At 42.6% G+C, this 19228-nt stretch overlaps 1 protein-coding gene and 1 long non-coding RNA gene across 4 annotated transcripts in view; both read left to right on the top strand.

The window, feature by feature from the left end:
• SMAD7 (SMAD family member 7) overlaps positions 1–19228 on the top strand; it is a 42487-nt gene that overhangs the window by 12094 nt on the left and 11165 nt on the right. Inside the window, exon 3 of one of the 3 annotated variants that reach the window (XM_006136740.5) lies at positions 308–382. The exons of 1 other annotated variant lie outside the window; for it this stretch is intronic. In XM_006136740.5, coding sequence (XP_006136802.1) covers positions 308–382 — 75 coding nt within the window. The remainder of the gene's footprint in view (positions 1–307; positions 383–19228) is intronic. One more of the 3 variants, XM_006136741.5, reaches the window with a different exon arrangement.
• Positions 3537–18340, top strand: LOC142829990 (uncharacterized). Its single transcript, XR_012904989.2, has 2 exons — positions 3537–3803; positions 4905–18340. It is a non-coding gene; the product is annotated as an uncharacterized LOC142829990 (long non-coding RNA).

Here is a 19228-nt window from a genome sequence, read left to right on the forward strand (position 1 = left end):
AACTCTGATAACTTTACTTAAAAGATGGCAAGCCTGATTTCATTAACCTGTGACTTGGACAAAAAGATCCCAGCCCTTATGTCATTTTTGCATGCATTGAGTAATGATTAAGTGGTAGCGTAGAGTTTAGACAAGGGTGATGAGTTTAGGGTGGATATATTATGATGAATGGTGGTGTCTGTGCAGACAATTAGTAATAGCTTCCTGTTGAACACTTTGGAATGCACGTTCTGCTCTTTGACGTTCTTTACCGCGTGCTAAAAAACTAATATATACTCATTTCTTATTTTTTTCCCCTCTGCTGCAGCAGATTGTCCAGATTCTGTGCCTTCCTCCACTGAAACAGGGGGAACTAATTGTCTAGCCCCTGGGGGGCTTTCAGGTAAGACACATTATTTGTGGTGAGCTTTACTCACTCCAGCCTCCTTGTGCATCCAACGCTTCTGTTGATTTGAATGAAGTAAGAATGATGCCGGAACAGTATAAGATTATGGGTCACTTTCAAAGGGAGAAGTAGGCTCCTAGTGCCCACTAATTTTCAACAGGAGTTAGGCACCTGGGGACAAGTGGACCTGTGGGGAAAATTTAATATTGGTAGTGGTTGAGTACAGGGTATAAATTAACTTATAGAGAATTGAGCAGGTGAATACCACTATATTCTTATTTGTGCCTTATTTACACAGGTGGCACATGGATTTCAGTGAGGCCTAATTGTGTAGATAAGATAACACGGAGTCCGGTGGCACTTTAAAGACTAACACGTGTATTAGGGCAAAAGCTTAGAATTTGACTGGTGGTCTTGAATCCTTGTAGGGTTTTTGTTTGGTTGTGGTAACTAGTTTTTGCACCGCCTTCTAGCTATAGCACATTCAATAATGGCATCCGTGGTCAGTATATTGTACCTTTGCATGAGGACATCTGAGCCAATGAATGTTTTCCATTCCAGCCATTGTGTTCTTGTATGATACTAAGCAATGGTTGCCTGAAGACTGTCTATAATAGGCTAACAATCACCTGAGAAATATTAGGGGAACTGTGTCTGCGTTTTATGTATCCCGGGCTATATTATATCTGTTTCTGGATGGACTGGCAAGGTGATAGAGAAGGCACATGGGAGCCCATGCCCAAGGGGCAGGTAAAGACAGTATGGCTCTCAGATCTGCTAGCCAGCTGGCTAACAGCATGATCTGGGGATCTGTTGGGCTGGATACAGCACCTGCACAAAGATTGTTGTGTTGGGAGGAGAACACTTGACTGCACCTTTTGTACAGGTGCATGAAAAGACATTTCCCAGTCCCCTGCTCTTAGCATCCAGCAGACCATTTTGGCCTGTTTTTCAGAGCCGGGAACTTTAATGAGACCTGCAGATCAGTCCTTTCAAAGGTATAATACCTTATTCACTTCCTTCTTTTTCCCAGAACAGCTTTGCCTTTCAAGAAATATATCTGAGCCTTAAATGCAGTTGCTAATACCATGACTTCATAATTTGTCTTAAAATATGAACCTGCATGGTCTACTATAGTTGGAAGGTACTTTCCCTCTGTCAGTGAATCTCTGTGATTTATGATTTGTGGAGCATTTACTCAATTCATTGCCCTGTGACTGGAATTTTAGAAATATGTAGTTTGCTGGTTGCTACTGCTGCTTCTATGTGTGTCTTCTCTCCAGGAATTTCATTTGGTGTGGATGTCTTTAAGTGAGCCTTGTTTGTTTTTCTTTCAGTGTAATATATACCCTGCCTGTTATTTGAGAGGGAAGCATATTATTTGTTCAAAGGCCCTAACGAGAATTAATCAAAGGAGGGGGGAGAAGGGCAACTTGTGGTTGGTCTCTGTTTTGAGGAGTGGAGGGCTGTTGGTGGTGGTAACTTTAGGGAAGAATGTGGGGAGAGAAAAAGGATTGGAGAAGGGAAACTGGGAAAAGAACAGAAACAAGAAATAAAACAACACAATAAGGATGTTAGATCATTTTTTTCCCTCAAGAAATATGTGGGGTGGGTGGGGAGGGATTGAGTTCCACAGGATACCACATGAAATAAGTAAAGGAAGTACTAGCTTTTAAAAGGGGGTTTTGTGAAAGGTTTGTGTTATTGATAACATCTCGTCTGTCTAGTCTGCTCCTGAAGGGACCAAGGGAGGTGGGGATTTGGGCTGCAGGAAATAACATAGTTTGCCTATGAATGCCTTCTTAAGGAGTTAGCTATGGAAGTTTAATTTCATAGCACAGCAAGAACTGGCAAAGGTACTCTACATGGGAAAGGTTTATTAATATATCCTCTTCTGCAGTTTGCAGAAGGAGGCACTGTTCCTTTTGAGGGGTAATTTTTTTTTCTGTCTTGGGTTATGAGAAGTTTTCCAGCCCTCCCCCCCTCAAAATGGGAAGCTTTTAGGATCATTAACCACTCTTTCCCCACTCCCCCCATCAGTGTAATTGTAGCCATTTAGTTTAATGAGGAGCCGATAGGAGTGTTGACTCATGGCGGGATATGGTTAGCTGTGCAAGCTGGGAGACAAAGTTGAATGCCTCCACATGAAAGAGCATTTGTTTTGAATTTGCTCTGATTTACTGGCAACTTGGTTCTACACACAGAAGTGCAGCTCTGAAAATTCCCAACTAAAGAGACCCAGTCAAGCAAAGAAAAACCGCAGTTTGCAGCAGTTCTCTAAAGCTAACTTTCTTTTTCTACAAACTTTGGTAGCACAAACAGTGTATTTGAACAAGGCTTTAATGAGCTATTGTCAAACTGCACTTAGAGTTTTATTTCTGTCTGAAGGGAAAAGCTCTGTCTTCTCTATTTAAACAGACAATAGTTCACAGATGCCATACATAAAGCATATCCTCTCATCTTCTTTTCACTCTTTGGAACTCATGAGTTATATGGTGAGTTGCTTTGTGACTGTATCCCAAAAGGATGTTTTACTGGATTAAAAAAAAGCCCTAAATTGCTGTGCCTCTGATTAGCTTGTACTGACTGTCCAACTGCACAGCATTGGGATTGAATGGATCAAGATGATGCTTTTTAGCAACACTGGAAGCTCCAAAGGGCCTGACATGAGGCGTCACCCTGGCAACCACTGAGGAGCAGCCACCTCTGGTGTGGAATTTGGCAACTGTTAAACAGTGCTCAGCCACGCCACAGGGAAAAGGAGACTGAACCATTTGAAGGTAAAAAGGTAGCATGTAGGAAGGCAGAATGCAGTCGCCACAGATGAAATTTGAGAATTGGGACAGGATACTGCAGTTAACGCCCCTCTTCCTGGGGAATGGGGCCAGTGCCATAGCATCTTAAGAGACTGGGATATTGCAAGACCAATAATACTACAACACAAGCAGCGCATTTAAAAAATGCTCCTCCGGTCCTCCTGAAAAATGCAGAAAACTGGATCATTTTAAGTAGTCTCAGTTCCAGCTACACATTTTTCATTCTTCTTTATGAAACACAGGGTGATTTCAAGGATGAATGACAGGGGTAACCAAGATAGCAGAGCTGAGAGGATGTAGGAGGGTGACCAGTGTGGAATGATGAGGGTAAGAGCTTCTATAAGTGTTTTCCCCCTTGAAATAACCAATCTGAGCCTCTCTTTCACTTGCTCTGTTTTCTGTTTTTCTTCCTGGCCTAGGTTGCACTGCAGTGCGCCAGCTTAATGAATGGGGCTCAGTTCGGGGTGGGAGGAAGGTCGGGAGCTTGGAGCCAGGGACTTGATTCTTTTGGCAAGGGAAGAAAAAAAAATGGAGCTGAATGTGAAAACGTAATCCCATGGGGGTCTTCACAAAGGAACCGGTTCCTCCTGAAATGCACAGAGGTGACCTTTAATTCACTGGTGCTGCCCTTTTATGCTGTATGTGGCACTTTAAAAGGAGCAAGCCTTAAGAGTGGGGGGAGGGAGGCAGGAGGAGGGAGGCTGAATTTTGGGAAAGGGGAGGGGGAACCCTAACAGCACAACCACTCTAAACCACTGGGACCTAGTTAACTTTGGTTTTTTTTTTAAATATATCTCTAAAGGTGAAAATCCGAATAGCAAAACCCATGGAATCTACATGGCAGCTTGGTTCAATTTTAGTGCAGTATCAGTTAATCCATTACTGCAAAGGAAAAACATGCCAGTCTTCTCTCTTTCCCCTCTCAGTCTGTCTCTCTCTTTCTCTCTTCCCTTTTTAGTCTCTGTAACTCCATTTGGCTTGGTTTGGTTTTTGTTTATTTGTTTTATTGCCTATTTCCTTGCTGGCTTGCTCTCTTTCTTGCCCAGTTCAATATTCCTTGCTTAAGAAATCTCACACCAAAGTCAATCTGAGATATTCTTGCCTGTGTAGTAAGGAACTAGATTCTCTTTCTTTTAAACTAAATCAGTTAACAAAAGCACAGTGATAAAAAGAAAAAAGAATTCCCTTAAATAGGGAGGACAGGCTGTTTTTCAAATGTAGTCTGATCTGACTCTCCCCCAGGAGATGTTGTTTGTGATGGTGCTTTAGTTTCTAACAAATAAGCTGTGGTTGCATATGTGGGATGGCTCAGCCTCTCCTCAAAAACAGAAGTCCTCAAAGGGCCTCGGAGCGGCTGCTTCATGATGAGCTGGCTTGTGTCCTGGTCATCGCTGCTTTTTCTTAAGGAATATTAATAAAATATCAGACCCAATAAGTGAGAAAGATTGGTGTCCCAAGTGGAGGTGTCTTTGAAATACACTCATTTTGGACTAGATCCCGAATCCATGGAAGTTGATGGATATGTTTTTCCTTGCGTTTTGGGGTTTTGGATCAGGCCCTGGCTGTATGACTACAGCTCAGGTTGTGCTTTTGAGACCTTCTGTGGGGCTGTTCTGAAAGGCAGGCACCTAACACTGTGGTGGCTTAAAACAAACATAACCGCTTTGCATTCTGGATTAATGCCTTACTTTTGTTTAAAACAGAAGCTGAAGTGACAGGAAACAACATCAAGAAATTTGTCAGCACTTTTGATCCCCATTCTGTCACCCTTCACCTCAAAATCTCATCTTCTTTTAATGGAACACGTTAATTCAAGTTTGATTCATCTTTACTACAAAAGTGCCAATGTGCAGCTGACTGACATTTCATTATGAAATAGCGGACAGGCCTGGAATGTTTCACTATGACTTTGATCCCTTCTGGTATCTGTGTCAGCTTGGGAGAAGCACCTTTTATAAATCTAGAACTATTCACAATAGAAGCACAATGATTTGGCTCGCTCTGCATTTCCTCCCCTCCCCCTGCAAATACCGGAGTAGCAGGGTTCTTGAAGGTTTCTCTGGAAAGATCCTGATTGTGTTCCCCTCTCCTTCATCTCATACGGTTTATAACTGCCTGTGAAATTTCTTTATTTACAAATTGGCATCCTATTATAATCAGAAATTGAGAAATCTTCCTGCGTAAGTGGGATTGTATATTTGTCTCTTGGATAAACAATAGCTTGTGATTAAAAAAAAACAGTCTTATATACTCAATTTATTTGAGCACATACACTCTTTCTGTTGTTTTAAATGTCACAATTCATCACAAACCATTAGCTTGTACTTCTGTGTATTATATAGCTTACCTAAAAACTCGCTCCTGTGCTCAAAGGGACAAGGTTAGCAGGGGTTAATGCTAAGATGACAGCATTGAAGTCTTTGGAGCAAACCAGGCCGCCTGCCAGACTAGGAGCCTTGCAGCCTCACACATCATCTGACCATGGCAGAATGTAGCCAGGCCAGTGAAGTGGAGAGAGACTGGGACTTGGCAAGGGCTCCATGTAGCTTTTGGCCTCTGACACTCCATTCTAGCTCCTCCTTGTGTTAGACCCTTTCTCCCATAAGCTGGCTGGACTTTCTAAGGTGGAATCTCTACAAGCAGAGGAAATGGGAACAGAGCAGAGTAGCAAAGGTTTTGGGTGAATAGTGTAGTGTGCATGTGTGCACATGCAAGCATGGCTCGCTTTCCTGGATTTTGACTAACGTCCTATCAGTTTCTTCTCAGTTAAATTCTATAGGATTTTCTCAAAAGAATCTCCATGTAAAATTCCGCCTTGAAAAACAACAACCAACAACAAAATCAATGAAATGCTGTCACAATGGGCTTTTCTGTGGCATCTGGGAAAAACATCCCCCTGGTCAGATTTCCCTCTTATTAAGCAGAATCTGTTTAATTTTGGTAGAGAAGAACAACTTTTTTCTGCCACAGCTATTTCTGATGCATGCAGCTTCAAATGGCAGTTTTACTTTTGCAAGACTATTGTGTGTAAGAGTTTTCACTGCTGCAAGCTAGTGATTTCCTGTGCCATTATTTCTATACAGCAATTCTCAGGGCTTGCCAAGCGGCGGCGAGCCCCGCTCGCCAGCTGTGCGGTTTTGCGCCGTTCTGCGTCCTGCGCATGTGCAGATTGTTCTGCGCATGTGCAAATCGCTCTGCGCCAGCTCTTCTGGGTCATAATCTCCTCGCCACGGATGAGTAGATTACTTTATTTGTCGAGCCCTGGCAATTCTAACAATTTTGGAGAAAATTATAAGTGCCAAATGCATTTTAAAAGTTTAGCGCCAGTCATGTGAGCTTGTGTTTCTCTGTATATTTGGCTTTGACTAACTCAGAAGGCTATCTACCTGCAAAATAAAATGTACCCCATGAATGTGGTGGGAAACAGGATAATTTGGGACCTCTTATCTAACAGATGAGAGTTCTTTTAAAAAAGGATGATGTTGCTTTTGCATGTGAAGACTGAGAATGCCACCACTGGGTGATCTTAAATGCATGTAATATGAAAGGATAGGTGGGGAGAATGGACAGTAAGTTGCATAGTGGAATTCCACCCCTAAATCTTCCTGCATGCTGGAGCACCTCACTCTGGGTGAGGCCCGAGAAATCTTGTCCCTTTTCCTGAGTAGAATTGGTGGATCAAGGTCAAGGTGTGTGTCATGATGAAGAAGGTGAGATTTAGCCCGGATTATAGAGACCTCAAGCTCAGATTTTCGAAAGTACCCATTGCTGTTGGAGCTCTCCATATTATTGGGGTTCTATCTTGAGATGTCCAGGCCTGTTTTCTCAGAGATGCCTCACTACAGACAAATTCCTTCTCTGCCACCACAACGTTCACATGTTCCTTACATTACACTGACCTGTGCAATGTGACTGTGCTCCTGACAGCCTGTCGCTTGACTATTAACTAAGGTTATTGAAGGGTTATCATCCGTCCCTATCAGCTTCACAGCCACTCTGACTCCTGGAGGCTTGGAGAGACACTGAGACTGACCTCTCTCTCCCTTTGACCAAATAGGGGACCAGGTCAGTCTTATCTGCTGGGGGGGGGGAGTAGGAGGGATGGTTTCAAAAGATGAACGTGAAATTCCTGCTGGTGCCTTCTTGTAGTGACCTCGCAGTGAGCTGTGTAAAAGAATACTGTACCGGGCCACTCAGAGGTCACTGCCAGCCGTACCATCTTTCTTAAGCAGGATTGAATGACCCACGCAGAAGCCTGGCCGCCTGCCTACTGTCACAAAGTAGCTTCCTTTCTAGTTTATTTTGAGCTCCAAGATATTATTAACTGCTGATACACAGTCTGGATTTAGTTGTAACACACAAAGAAAGCAAAGTTCAAGTTTGCCTTCACTTTTTACCTAAATATCTTTTGTTTCTCTCTGTCCCCCCGGCTCCCTTCTCCTTGTGTATGGGATGTTTGTCATGGGCTTGTTTAACATGGAAACTGGGGAGTAAGTTATGTCATGGATACTCTTGAGGAATCATGTCACGTCAACAAGAATATGGCCCAATCTTGTGTGGTGCTGAGGTCTGTGGGAAAAGAGCATCTGCACCTTGCAGGATTTCCGGCCTTTGGCTTTTGATTAGACTTTTAAAGTGATAGTGTCTTTGGTGTAGTCTAGAAATGTTGGCGGTTGAGTTTGAGGGGATGGTGGAGCGACTTCACCACCAAAAGCCATTTTGCAGGAATAGAACCATTTTGCAAGAAAATCTGAACAAGGTTTTCATTGCTGAGATTCTTCCTCACTATGAAGTGGAGATGGATTTATCCTCCTGCTCCCTCAACCTCACAGATTCCCGTGGATCTACAGGATGTCATCTGAGTAAGACCGTCTACCCCTTCAGTAGTTATGGGCCCAGGCAACCTTTTTTTTCTACTCCTTGGATTCGCTACTGGCAGCAGGCCCTGGTGACCTTGTCATGTGGTGGGGGCAGGAGAAATCTATGGTAAAGTTAATACAACCTGGCCTTGTATTTATTTATATAAATGGAGATATATCATCTCATAGAGCTGGAAGAGACCTTGAGAGGTTATCAAGTCCAGTCTCCTGCCCTCACGGAAGGACCAAGTACCATCCCTGACAGATTTGCCCTAGATCCCTAAATGGGCCCCTTAAGGATTGAACTCACAACCCTGGGTTTAGCAGGCCAATGCTCAAGCCACTGAGCTGTCCCTCCCCTAAGTACCACTGGAGTAGGGGGATGGGCAGTGATCATCCCCTGATGCCAACCCCTTCTCCAGGGGGATTCTGTAGAGTGCAAAGTGCTCTCCACATGGTCTTGAGGAAGGAAAGGAATGATGCAATGGAGATGCCAGGCCCCTTCCTCTCTCTGTTCCCACACGCAGGAGAGAGCTGTGTGCAAAATAGTCCTACATGAGGAGCTTGAAGCTATCCTTAAGTTGGTAATATCTAGGTTCCCTGGGAATACTGGCTCACATCCTGGCTTGGCTGACTCATCTCTTCTGAGTTCCATTCAGCGCATTTGGAAAGGGACTTCGCTGTGGATGAGATGAGAAAGAGAAGCCCTGGTGTCATTGACCAAAATACGTATTTGGCTTTTGGGGTGATGCGTTGAGAGGACCTGTGGTTCAATGTGATACAGTAAGAGGGTGGCACCAAAGTAGTTAAGGTTGAGATATGGGGAGCCTTCATCAGGCTAAACTCCTGTTTCCTTAAGTGGTCCAGATTCACCTCAGTGTTCAGGTCAGATTCCATCAGCAGCATCCATTAATAGTGAAGTATTCTCAAAGAAGATCTCTCCCTCTGTGGGGGTATCTTGTCTGGGAGAGGGAAAGACTGGTGAAGGGAGGCATAATTGATACCCTCCTTGTACCAGCTTTGGTTGTTCAATACAGGTTTTTTGCCCAGTGCTTAATTTGTTCCAGGACTGAGCCCCTGGCACCTCTAGAGTTGGCAGTTCATAGCCGCAGCATCTCTGGACTTGCCCCTTTAGTTACAAAAATAAAAAAGTTGCTCAAGCCAGAGCATCTAATTGCTTGAGCTCCCGGCACCTTTTTCACTACAAGTTAAGTTTTGCCTCAGGTGCTGGGCCAGCCAGAGAACCATGTTCTGCAGTGTTGTTCTGGGTAGGAGTTTAAATATGTGATGATAACTGTCACCCAGTTAATTAACAGGAAACATTGGGACAAGACAGGAAATTGCATCATTTTTTTATGAGGAAAGAGCCAGGAAAAAAATAGAAAGAAAAGAAAACACAGTTATTAATAAAAGGAGAGAAGAGGTGGAAAGGAAAACAAAAAGAGCTTTTTTTCCCTCAATGATCAGAAAGTTATCGTGCTGCCCAATTTTCGGAGGGAGGCTGTTGGCGCACTCTTATTTTATTTTTATTATGTTGAAAAATATTTTAATAGCAGGGGTCACCTTTGCTTGAACGTTAAACTCAGCCTCCTTTCTCAATTTACTGAAGAATCTTTTCATGACTTTTCTCAGCTTCCTTCCCCAAACTGCCAGGCCTAGGAAGCTCTTGGCTTGGAAGCTAATTTTGGTTTGGCTGCTCAACCCTCAAAATTGGTCCCCACCCAGTGTCATTATCTTGGTTTTAACTTGAAAAAAAAAAAAAGAGAGAGAGAATTTTTTTTATAAAAGTTTGCACAGCCCTTCCTTACCCTTTTAACCTTGCTGCACAAAAAGCAGGGACACTTCAGTTTCCTAAATGCTGTGTCCTTACAATTTGCAGCTTCAGGTCTGTTCTCTTTGGCTTATTTTGAATGACATTAAATGACTAGTAACAGAGAGGGAGCCGTGTTAGTCTGATCTTGGTAAAACAAAAAGAGCAGTGATGTAACACTTTAAAGACTAACAAGATAGTTTATTAGGTGATGAGCTTTCGTGGGGCAGACCTACTTCTTCAGATTAACAGATCTGAAGAAGTGGGTCTGTCCCATGAAAGCTCGTGACCTAATAAACTATCTTGTTAGTCTTTAAAGTGCTACATTAAATGACTAGTCCTTTTTGAAAAGGTCCTTGGGAATCTTCTTTGAGTTCTTCCTAGTGCATTAACTAAGACAAAAAAATGAATGCCTTTTGGAGTTGGCTTGGTGGATCTGACCTGAGATGTTTGTGAAAAACGAGTACATCGGGCCTTCCCATTTTTAAAAAACAAAAAATGGATCATAAGGGGTTGATGAGATTGACTGTGCTTCTGCAGGCCCTTAGATTGTCATTTTCCAGACAACAGTGTTAATGTGAACGGAGGCACACATAGGGTTCAGTGATAGGCAACGTTCCCTTTATAACTTTTCCCATCTGTATGTGAAATAAATTTTATGTACACTGAGGCGTGTGCAGATGTGCACCACCAGTAGTACCATATGCTGTCCGCTGCAGGTGCTTTGCTAGTCAGCGGGGTGGCTTTTGAATCTTTCCTGGGTGGCGGTCCAAGCACTCAGCTTACAGGAAACGGTGGCTTGCTAACCATAGTCCTCTGAACTGTTTATCTCTGTTCCTCCTGCATGTCTGCTGCCTTAACTTGCAAGTGCTCAAAGTGAAAAGGCTGGGATACAGGTAGAGAATGGGCACCTTTGAGGAGATATGATCTTAAAAGCCAAAAGGCCATTCTTCCCCATACTTCTTAGGCTCTTAGTTCTAACTCCACAATTAATTTGGTTGCCATGCACCAGTTCTCTTCGGCTTCTCTGTGCACTTCCTCTCTTGCTGAACTCTTTTTTGCATTGTTCTTACACACACACATCCTGTACCTGTGCTGTATAGGCAGGGCTCGACAAACCGCTGAATCTACTCGCCCGTGGCGAGTAGATTTCAGCTGGTCGCTTCATGTGCCCCGTTCACCAGCGCTTCACGCATGCACAGTGCCACTCTGGCAAGTAGCTCTTGCTGGGGTTTGTCAAACCCTGTGTATAGGAACACCTACCCTGTACCTGTGCTATGAAGGACCAAGCTTGGCACCTAGACTATGTCTACACTTGCACTTGATCAGCAAAACTTTTGTCTTTTGGGTACCCTCCCCCCAAAAACTTTGCTGTAGCAAGTGAAAGTGTGAACACTGCTTTTTCTGCAGGCACACTCTGCTACGTTAAAGCAAAACCCCTCATGGGGAAAGAGTATTTTGTCAACAAAAGTGCAAGAAATAGCATTCACACACGGTGACTTTTAGCCACAGGCTTGTGTCGACACAGGCCGGTCACTAAAAACTGCATACATACCCTCAGACATGTAGCAAGTGAGATGCTGATAGGGTTGAATGTAAATTGGTGGGCTGACACATCGCTGGGTGTGAAGCTGCCATTGTGTCTAATTTTACTAATCTCCCAATTTCATATGCATCGGTAGGACTTCTGGCTAGACTGATATCACTTTCCTTGGTTGCACACGCACAAAGATGCAGCCTAACTAGCTCGCTGAGTAATCTTATCGTTATTCAAATAGAGGCTATTACAGGAGACAGCGAGGAGCTCATTCGTCTGCTTCTTCTTGTTTCGTTTTGTTTTCATAACACGATGGATGAGAGCCTCGGGTTGTAATTGTCAGTGTGTAAAGCATTGCTGAGAATTCAGCAAGGGTGACTTGTCAAAACACAACACTGACGCCAGAGCAGAGTGATGTAGGCAGACTGAATGCAGGCTAAAGTGGTTTTGCAGGAGAGCTTTGTTGTCTACTCCTTTTTTATCTAATCCCTTGGAACAGTTTTGAAACACGAACTTCAGTTTAATCTTTTGTGCCATCTTCTTTCAATTCAGCTGGTGTATTCACGTGTGTGAATATAGACTTCCATATATGCAATTATTCCCATCAAGCATCTATGGAAAATAGCATGTTAAACACTGTGCAGAAGCTGGGTAGATTAGTGATTATTCAGGTATGTCCTCAGGAGTCTTTGTGTCTCTGTGGTTGGCTGATAAATTGCAGGCCCACAGAAAAGTAATGCTGATCTTTGAGGGTTTCTGCTAATAAAGAGGAAAGGCATATTCTGTGTTAAATTAATACTTCCAAACAGCTCAAGTTGCTGAACATTCAAAATATTATTATATGTCTGTACATACGTGTACATAATAAGCAAGTATGGGACAATGAATAGTAATCATCTTTTTGTAAAGGTGTAGGTTAAACTTTTAAAAGTGAACAGTATACCAGTGTTCAGTGGAATAAAATAGAACGCTCAGGTTGTCAATATGCCTTTTAAAGGCAGACTTCCCATCACCAAGGATCCAGTCTCCCCTTTAAAATCTTTTTAAAGCATGCAAAGACACCCATGGTGTCATAATATGTTCATTAGCTTCTGAAGCAACCTTATTTATGCCTTTTGTGCTGCAGAGGTGGTGAATGTTCAAACATTCATCACTTTATAATTGGTAAAGTTGGCTCTAGACCGAATGACTTATAAGTGATGAAAATGATGCCTTTATTTTATAGATACTAAAAATTCCAGAGCAGTACTGCAGCAGGTGAGAGCCTTTCCAAGTCGGATAATGGACCATGAAGTCTAATGGACAACTCAGTGGTGTTTTTTTGCACTTTGATGTATAACTAGCTTTATTCCAAGCAGATAAAGTAGACCACTGACGTTTAGTCTGGATTTTGAAGATCTTGAGAATGCTAATTAAAATCAGAGGCTCTCCCTCCCCCCCCCCCCCCCAAGTAAAAAAACCCCCACAGAACCAGAGAGATTTTGCCCTGCTGGTAGGGGACCGTAACTCCCATCTGATACTGTTCTATTGGATATGAGTGTTTCATTTGTTGAATACCATGTTGGACAGAGTAAATAAATGCATAAAATCATACTTCTGCTATTTGATTCCTGTATCATTGCTTGAAGTTTTGGTTGGAAAACTAGCTGGGAGCCTGAAGTTTGAACTGGTGAATTAATTTTCTTTGTAAACTGGGACCAGGCTGAGACTTTCTAGCTCACAAAAAGAGACAAACTCATAAATCTTAATGCAAAGCAAAGTGTCCTGTAGTTTTTCTGTTCTTTCACATAGCCTTGCAGAGTAAGTATGGAAAATGTATCCTTTAATGTCACCCGGCTCAGTCTTAGAATCATTACTCATGCCTGTAGTGATTACTCAGGTGAGTAAACATCACTGGCTTGTGTAATTGTTGTGGAATGGGGCCCAAGTACAGGAGAATTACACCCAGAACTCCTCCTATCTCTTGTCATGTAGCCTCAGCTTAGGCAGTTCATTCTGGGGAGAGAGAAAATGGAATATATTGTGTGAATTGGGGGATGTGGTTGGGAGGTAGCAAGGAAACACCAATAAAACAATGACTGCCAGGCTGTACAAATGCCCTGGAAGATCCTTGGTACCTAATTGATGCTGGAAGGCTACGGATTCAATTTAATGTAGTTTAGTCTCTTGTGATAACAAGAGGTGGCCCCCCTTTTCAATCTGAGATGAGTTGGAAGATACACCTTTTGCACTGTGGTTTTGATGCTGGGGAAGGGAGATGTAAAGGGTGTGTGAACAAGTTTATTTTTTGTGTGTTCATTTTGTACACATTGTCTAAAATATATAGACCTGTTAACTTCTGTGTTTCTGTGAAGGCCATGGGGGTAAGCATGTGACTGGTTAACCGCCTGGGGCCGTAGAGGCCCCTGTTCATACCGCCCCTCCCCCCTGCTCTTCTTTAATCAGTTAACCAGTTAAACATTATGTTTAATGGGTTCAACAATTAAATGGGATTTTACATCCCTAAAGCAAAGAAGTCAGGATGGTCTGCTAGATTCCAGTCTCATCTCCACTCTAGGTGCAACAAAATCAGGAGACCCCATTACAATCCTGTTGCCCTCTGACATGGTCACAAGCATAGTTAAAAGTTATAAGAGATACCACCCAAATGTGTCCCCCAAACCAGGCTGAAGTCTTGTTGGAGTACCTATGGATTCAGCCCAGTTAAAGAAACATGGTTCAGCTTTGTCTAGATTGCAACTTTTAATCTGTGAAACTAGGTCGGAGACAACCATGCTGTAACTGGATGCCCTAACTGGATTAGAAAAGGAGTGTAAATGGGATTGAGAGCTAGGAACTCCTGAATGCTAAACCAGGCACTGCCACTGAGTCATTGTATAGCCTAAGGCAAAATCCCTTTAACCTCTGTATGGCTCAGTTCCCCATCTGTAAAATGTGGGCCCTTACGCTTAACCCATTTCCCAGGAATGTTGGGAGGATTAATTAGTTAATGAATGTAATGCACTGTATAATTGCTAAGGAGTATTATTAATCCAGAGAGTAAAGTGGGGAGAGAAGGGGGACAGATAAGCAGCTTCTCACTTGTGACTCTAGTCTCTGAACATTTTTGAAAAGTCCTTCACTGTTGCTTTTGGCTATTAGCTTTCATTCTTAGCCTGGAGTTACCAGGGTTGCATTTGCAGAGTGGGGTGGACAGGCCAGGATAGAGAGGGGATATTGTGGGTGGGAGAGACCACCAGACCATATTTTGTGGGCCAGAATGCGTGTGCATATGTGTGTGAGAGAGCTTTGCTGCATGCGCTTTGGAATAGTAGTGATTAGATTATGAAGGCAGACAGAAGTAATGATTAACTTTTTCAGTCTGCATGCTGTCTCCAGTCTGGCGCTTGGTGTTGTTTTTTCCCCCTAAGTAGGCCCTGGCCCTGAGTCGACAGGGTATTAGGTTGTAAAGAAAGACAGAAGGAATGAAAGCGAGGGGAGGGGTGGTGAGGGGGGGGGGTGATTTTTCCATCAGATCCGGGAATGGAATTTATTGGCTGGAATGCAGTAAATGTTCAAAATGCCATCCCATCTAAACAGTTTTCATAATTGTTATGGAAGGGGGGTTGTTGGGGGCACCAAGGAATGAAAAGAACTTTTGTTTCTAACTGTATTTTTCCACATCTTATATCCGTATAAGAAACATTTCCCTGCTCTCTAGAAAAAATAGTGTTTTAAGTAAGGGAGGATCTCTCTCTCTCTCTCTCTCTCTCTCTCTCTCTCTCTCACTCTCTCTCAGTAAATGTCTGTTTTTGGTCTTGTAATAACTTTGGGGAGAACTGTAGGTCAGTGTGCTGCAAGGAGTGAGTTTTAAAAGTTTTTTTCATTATTAAAATTCAGCTAGCAATTGTGTGCATTTAGGAAAGAATTGTAGTACATGTCTAGGTATTAAATATCAGTTTGGAAATACTAAGCTTCTATGCATCAACGGTTTTACGAGCCTGTTAACGTGTAACCCGCATAGCTACCCCTTGTCAATGGAAATACATTCAGAGCTCACAGCTTTGTCTGAACTCCTGTCGTTCCTTGCTCCAAGGTGCAACACGAAGATCAAACTTCCTGCAGAATGACTAGGTGACCAGATACAGTGGTGTGACCTGGGTGTTGTTAGACTCTTTTTTGGATTTGATTTTGTTTTTTTATTTATTGAAAAAGGTTTATAGTCTTCATTCTGCTAGTCCTAGTCCAGGAAAATTTTAATGTTGAAAGTCCTTGTCTTGGACATAAGGATTGCTTATTATTCTGCTTTTATGCCAGGCGACTTCCATTGGCTTTGATGGGATTATTCCCAAATTACACTGGAATGATTGAGAATGAAAAGGAGACCTATTGACACCAATGGGAAAACTCACAGGAGTAAAATATACACAGAAAAATACGTTTTGGCAAGATCAGTTGCAGGTGTGGCTTTCTTTGCTCAGTGGTAGGAAGTCACCAGCCCCATCTACGTCTGCCCCCCTGGGAACCCAGCCTCACATAGTGGTTGGCGATAAGTAGAAAAAGGGTGTGTCTCAGGAGACATAGGCTTATCATGCAAATGAGTCAGCCAACCTGTGTTTTCCCTTCTTGGGACATGCAACTGAGTGAGTAGTTTGACAGTGCAGCAACAGAACTCCCGTGCTGGCTCAGGTGTGTCAAGATTCTCATTTAAAACAAGATAACCCAGGATGTACATGGTAACTGTGGTGTCTCTTAGGGTCTCCTTAGGGTTACTTTCCAGCCGGGTCTCCTTAGGGTTACTTTGCTGGGATAGCAATACCAACGTGTTGTGTCAGAAAAGTGCTTCTAGTATGTAGCTTATACTAGCAAAATGGAGTTTTTCCAAGCAATCACAGGTCGCACTGCTGCTAAAATAGCAATTGCAGCAAAATTTGTAGCGTAGACCTTGGCCTTCAGTCAAATCTCCTTTCCTTCGATGGAGCTCCTTATGGTGCAAGGTGTGAGAGAGCAGTGGCAGAATCTGGAGCGACATACACATTATTATTTTTATATAACCGACTCCTGAGGTTGATAAGTATGTCACTTTACAAAGGTATGGATCCAATAGTTTGGGGGCAAGAACATTTCAGGGAGAGTAGACTAGCAGAACCAGTGCTACTGAAGAAAAAAACGAGCACGTAATTTATACTGTTTCTCTGACAGGGTATGAAAGAAGAACATTTGCTAGAGCTAAAATCATTTTTGCTGCATACGTTTCCCGTTCAGATGTATCAAAATGATACTAATAGAATTTTGATGGGCCTCTCCCCTCTAGCCCTTATTTGTCTGCTCAGCTGTTGACAGTGTGTCATAAAAGCCCATGCAGAAGTGGCTTTCAACCTTTTTTCGTTTGCGGACCATAATTTATAAACTACTGCTCCATAGGACAGCACCAGAGTGTATGGTAGGAGCTTCCTTTCTACTGTCTGAAATACTATTAGTTATTTTCAAAGCCATTATTAAAGGAGTTTGCTCTGTCTCTCCCTTCCTCCCTCATATATATATATATACATATACACACACACACACACACACACACACACACACACACACACACACACTTATTTTTTGTATCTGATCACAGGATTTGTTTCTGTTTAAAGAAGAGTGTGTGTGTGGGGCGGGGAGTAAAATTCCCACCTTGCTTCCTTCTGACCTTAAAATAAAACATTTGGAAAGAAAAAGTTTTCTGCATCTTTGGGGGTTAGAAAAAGGGACAAAGAAATTAAAACTGAAGAAATGATTAGACCGACTGTATACTAAACAACAGCAAAGAGGCCCATTTACTGTAAATATTATGAATGGATTTGGCTGACTCCAGGGTCCCCACCCTTCCCCTAAGGCTTTTCTCTGAGTTAAGTTGAAATTCGGCCTTCAGACAGCACAGTGCTCTATAATTTGCATGGCTGATGAGGCCCAAAGCCTGGGACAGAGGAAGCTGGAAGTCAGCTGGCTCCTTTCTAACCACTGGAGACAGGCAGACAGGCATTTTTGGTGTGTGTGTGTTTTTTCTTCTAGCTCAAAACACACTCTTACAAGGACTGGTGGCTGTTGCCTGCTGGCTTTTAAAGAAAATTTAGCTGGGCGTAAAAGAGTTCTTCTCTTCTTGGGTAATTTTTAGCACTAGTAATTGATTAATCATCATAATGAGACAGTGACAATGACTAGCTGTACATTTATGAATCAAATTTTTTGTTTGGCAGAGCGAGAAAACCCTGTAGATTTCAGTTTCAGTTCAGCTCTTGTCTCATCTCTTATCCCTCTCCCCTTCTTTCCCTTCTCTTTAATTTAAAAAGTAGAAGATGTAAAAAAAGCTGGCATAGAGAATGTGTGTGTGGGGGGGGAGGGGGAGAGAGAGCGAGAGAGAGAGTGTGTGTGTCTGTGTCTCTGTGTGTGTGTGTCTGTGTCTGTGTCCATTCTGAATCTTTGCTGTCTGGGACTTTTAGCTAGTACTCTAAGGAACTCATTGACCTCAGCCAGAAGGGGCTCTCACAGGAATCTTTTTCTGATTCAGTGTCCACCAGCCTCATGATTAAATTAACCTATTACATTTCTGGGTTTGAATGAAAGCCGAGGACTCAAAAGAGGAGGATACTCCAGGTCCAAACCATTATGTGTGAGGATGAAATGCTGGGGGATATCACAGATGCCTGCCACCCATAATCATATCTCAGAAGTCATCCTGGCTCCGACTGAAAATTTGTTGAGGTTTCACCGTAAGGGTTTGCCAGCCTTGGTAACCCTTAGAACAACCTTTGGGCAAGTTTCAGGTTGGCAACCAATTTCTAAAACAGGTAAAAATGTCCCTTAGTTTTCTTATGGAAGTTTTGCACAGAGCTAGTAATAATTAACAGGGACATGAACCAGAATGACTGCTGAAGTTTGTGTCCAACTCTGCACTTGATGCCTGACCCCTTCCTCCAGAATGACTTGACCCAAAACCTTAATCTGAACATCCTCATTAAACTTTAATTTTCAGGGCTGAACCTGGACTTAACAGTTTGGCCCAGTCTCTAGAAACAAACTGTCATAAAAACTTCATATACCGAGCACAAAATCCATTGAAATCAAATGGGAGTTTTCCAGGAGTAGGAATTTCAGGTTTAAGTGCTTTAATAGGAGAGCAAAGATTTTTTATGCACTGAAAGATGTTAAGTTAAACCAAATTTAGATTAGAAAAAATACTTCCATTTCCCTGAATATGAAAGGAAGCCAAGAGATTTGTCTGGGCAGATGGGGCATCTTGTTAAAGTAAAAATTCCTAAGGCTCTTTATCTTTCAGAGTTACTGTATATGCTGAGTAATAAGAGCTGCCTAATTTATGGTCTAGCCTGTCTATCCACGGATTAAGGACTCCATAAGTACCCATTGACACGATAGCTCCCTGTAATGGCTCCTAAAGAGATGTTATGGTCTATCGTGTCAATAATCCACAGATTAAGGGCTCCCTAAGTATGTGTTGACACGACAGACTGTAGCAGCTCTTTTTAGTCTATTGTTTTGGTGTTTCTGTACAATCACAATGGAAGAACTGTGGTGATTCAGTTTCTGCGATGCTGCCCTATTCCGGGCTATCGGATGATCATTCATGTACATATCAGTATTGGCTTGGATTTATTATTGTTTGTGAAAACAACTGCAGCAGCAGCAACAACAGGAGTTTAACACATGATACTCTCCTAAATTAGCCTTTCAGAAATGACCTGCTCTATCAAGAGCAAGGAGATAAGTTACAACTGTTGCACTACCCTTGTGTATAATGGGGTATGTCTACACTAGCCACCCTAGTTCGAACTGCAATGA

The sequence above is a fragment of the Pelodiscus sinensis genome, chromosome 6 (genome assembly GCF_052426305.1).
Source record: "Pelodiscus sinensis isolate ZL-2025 chromosome 6, ASM5242630v1, whole genome shotgun sequence".
NCBI lineage: Eukaryota > Metazoa > Chordata > Testudines > Trionychidae > Pelodiscus > Pelodiscus sinensis.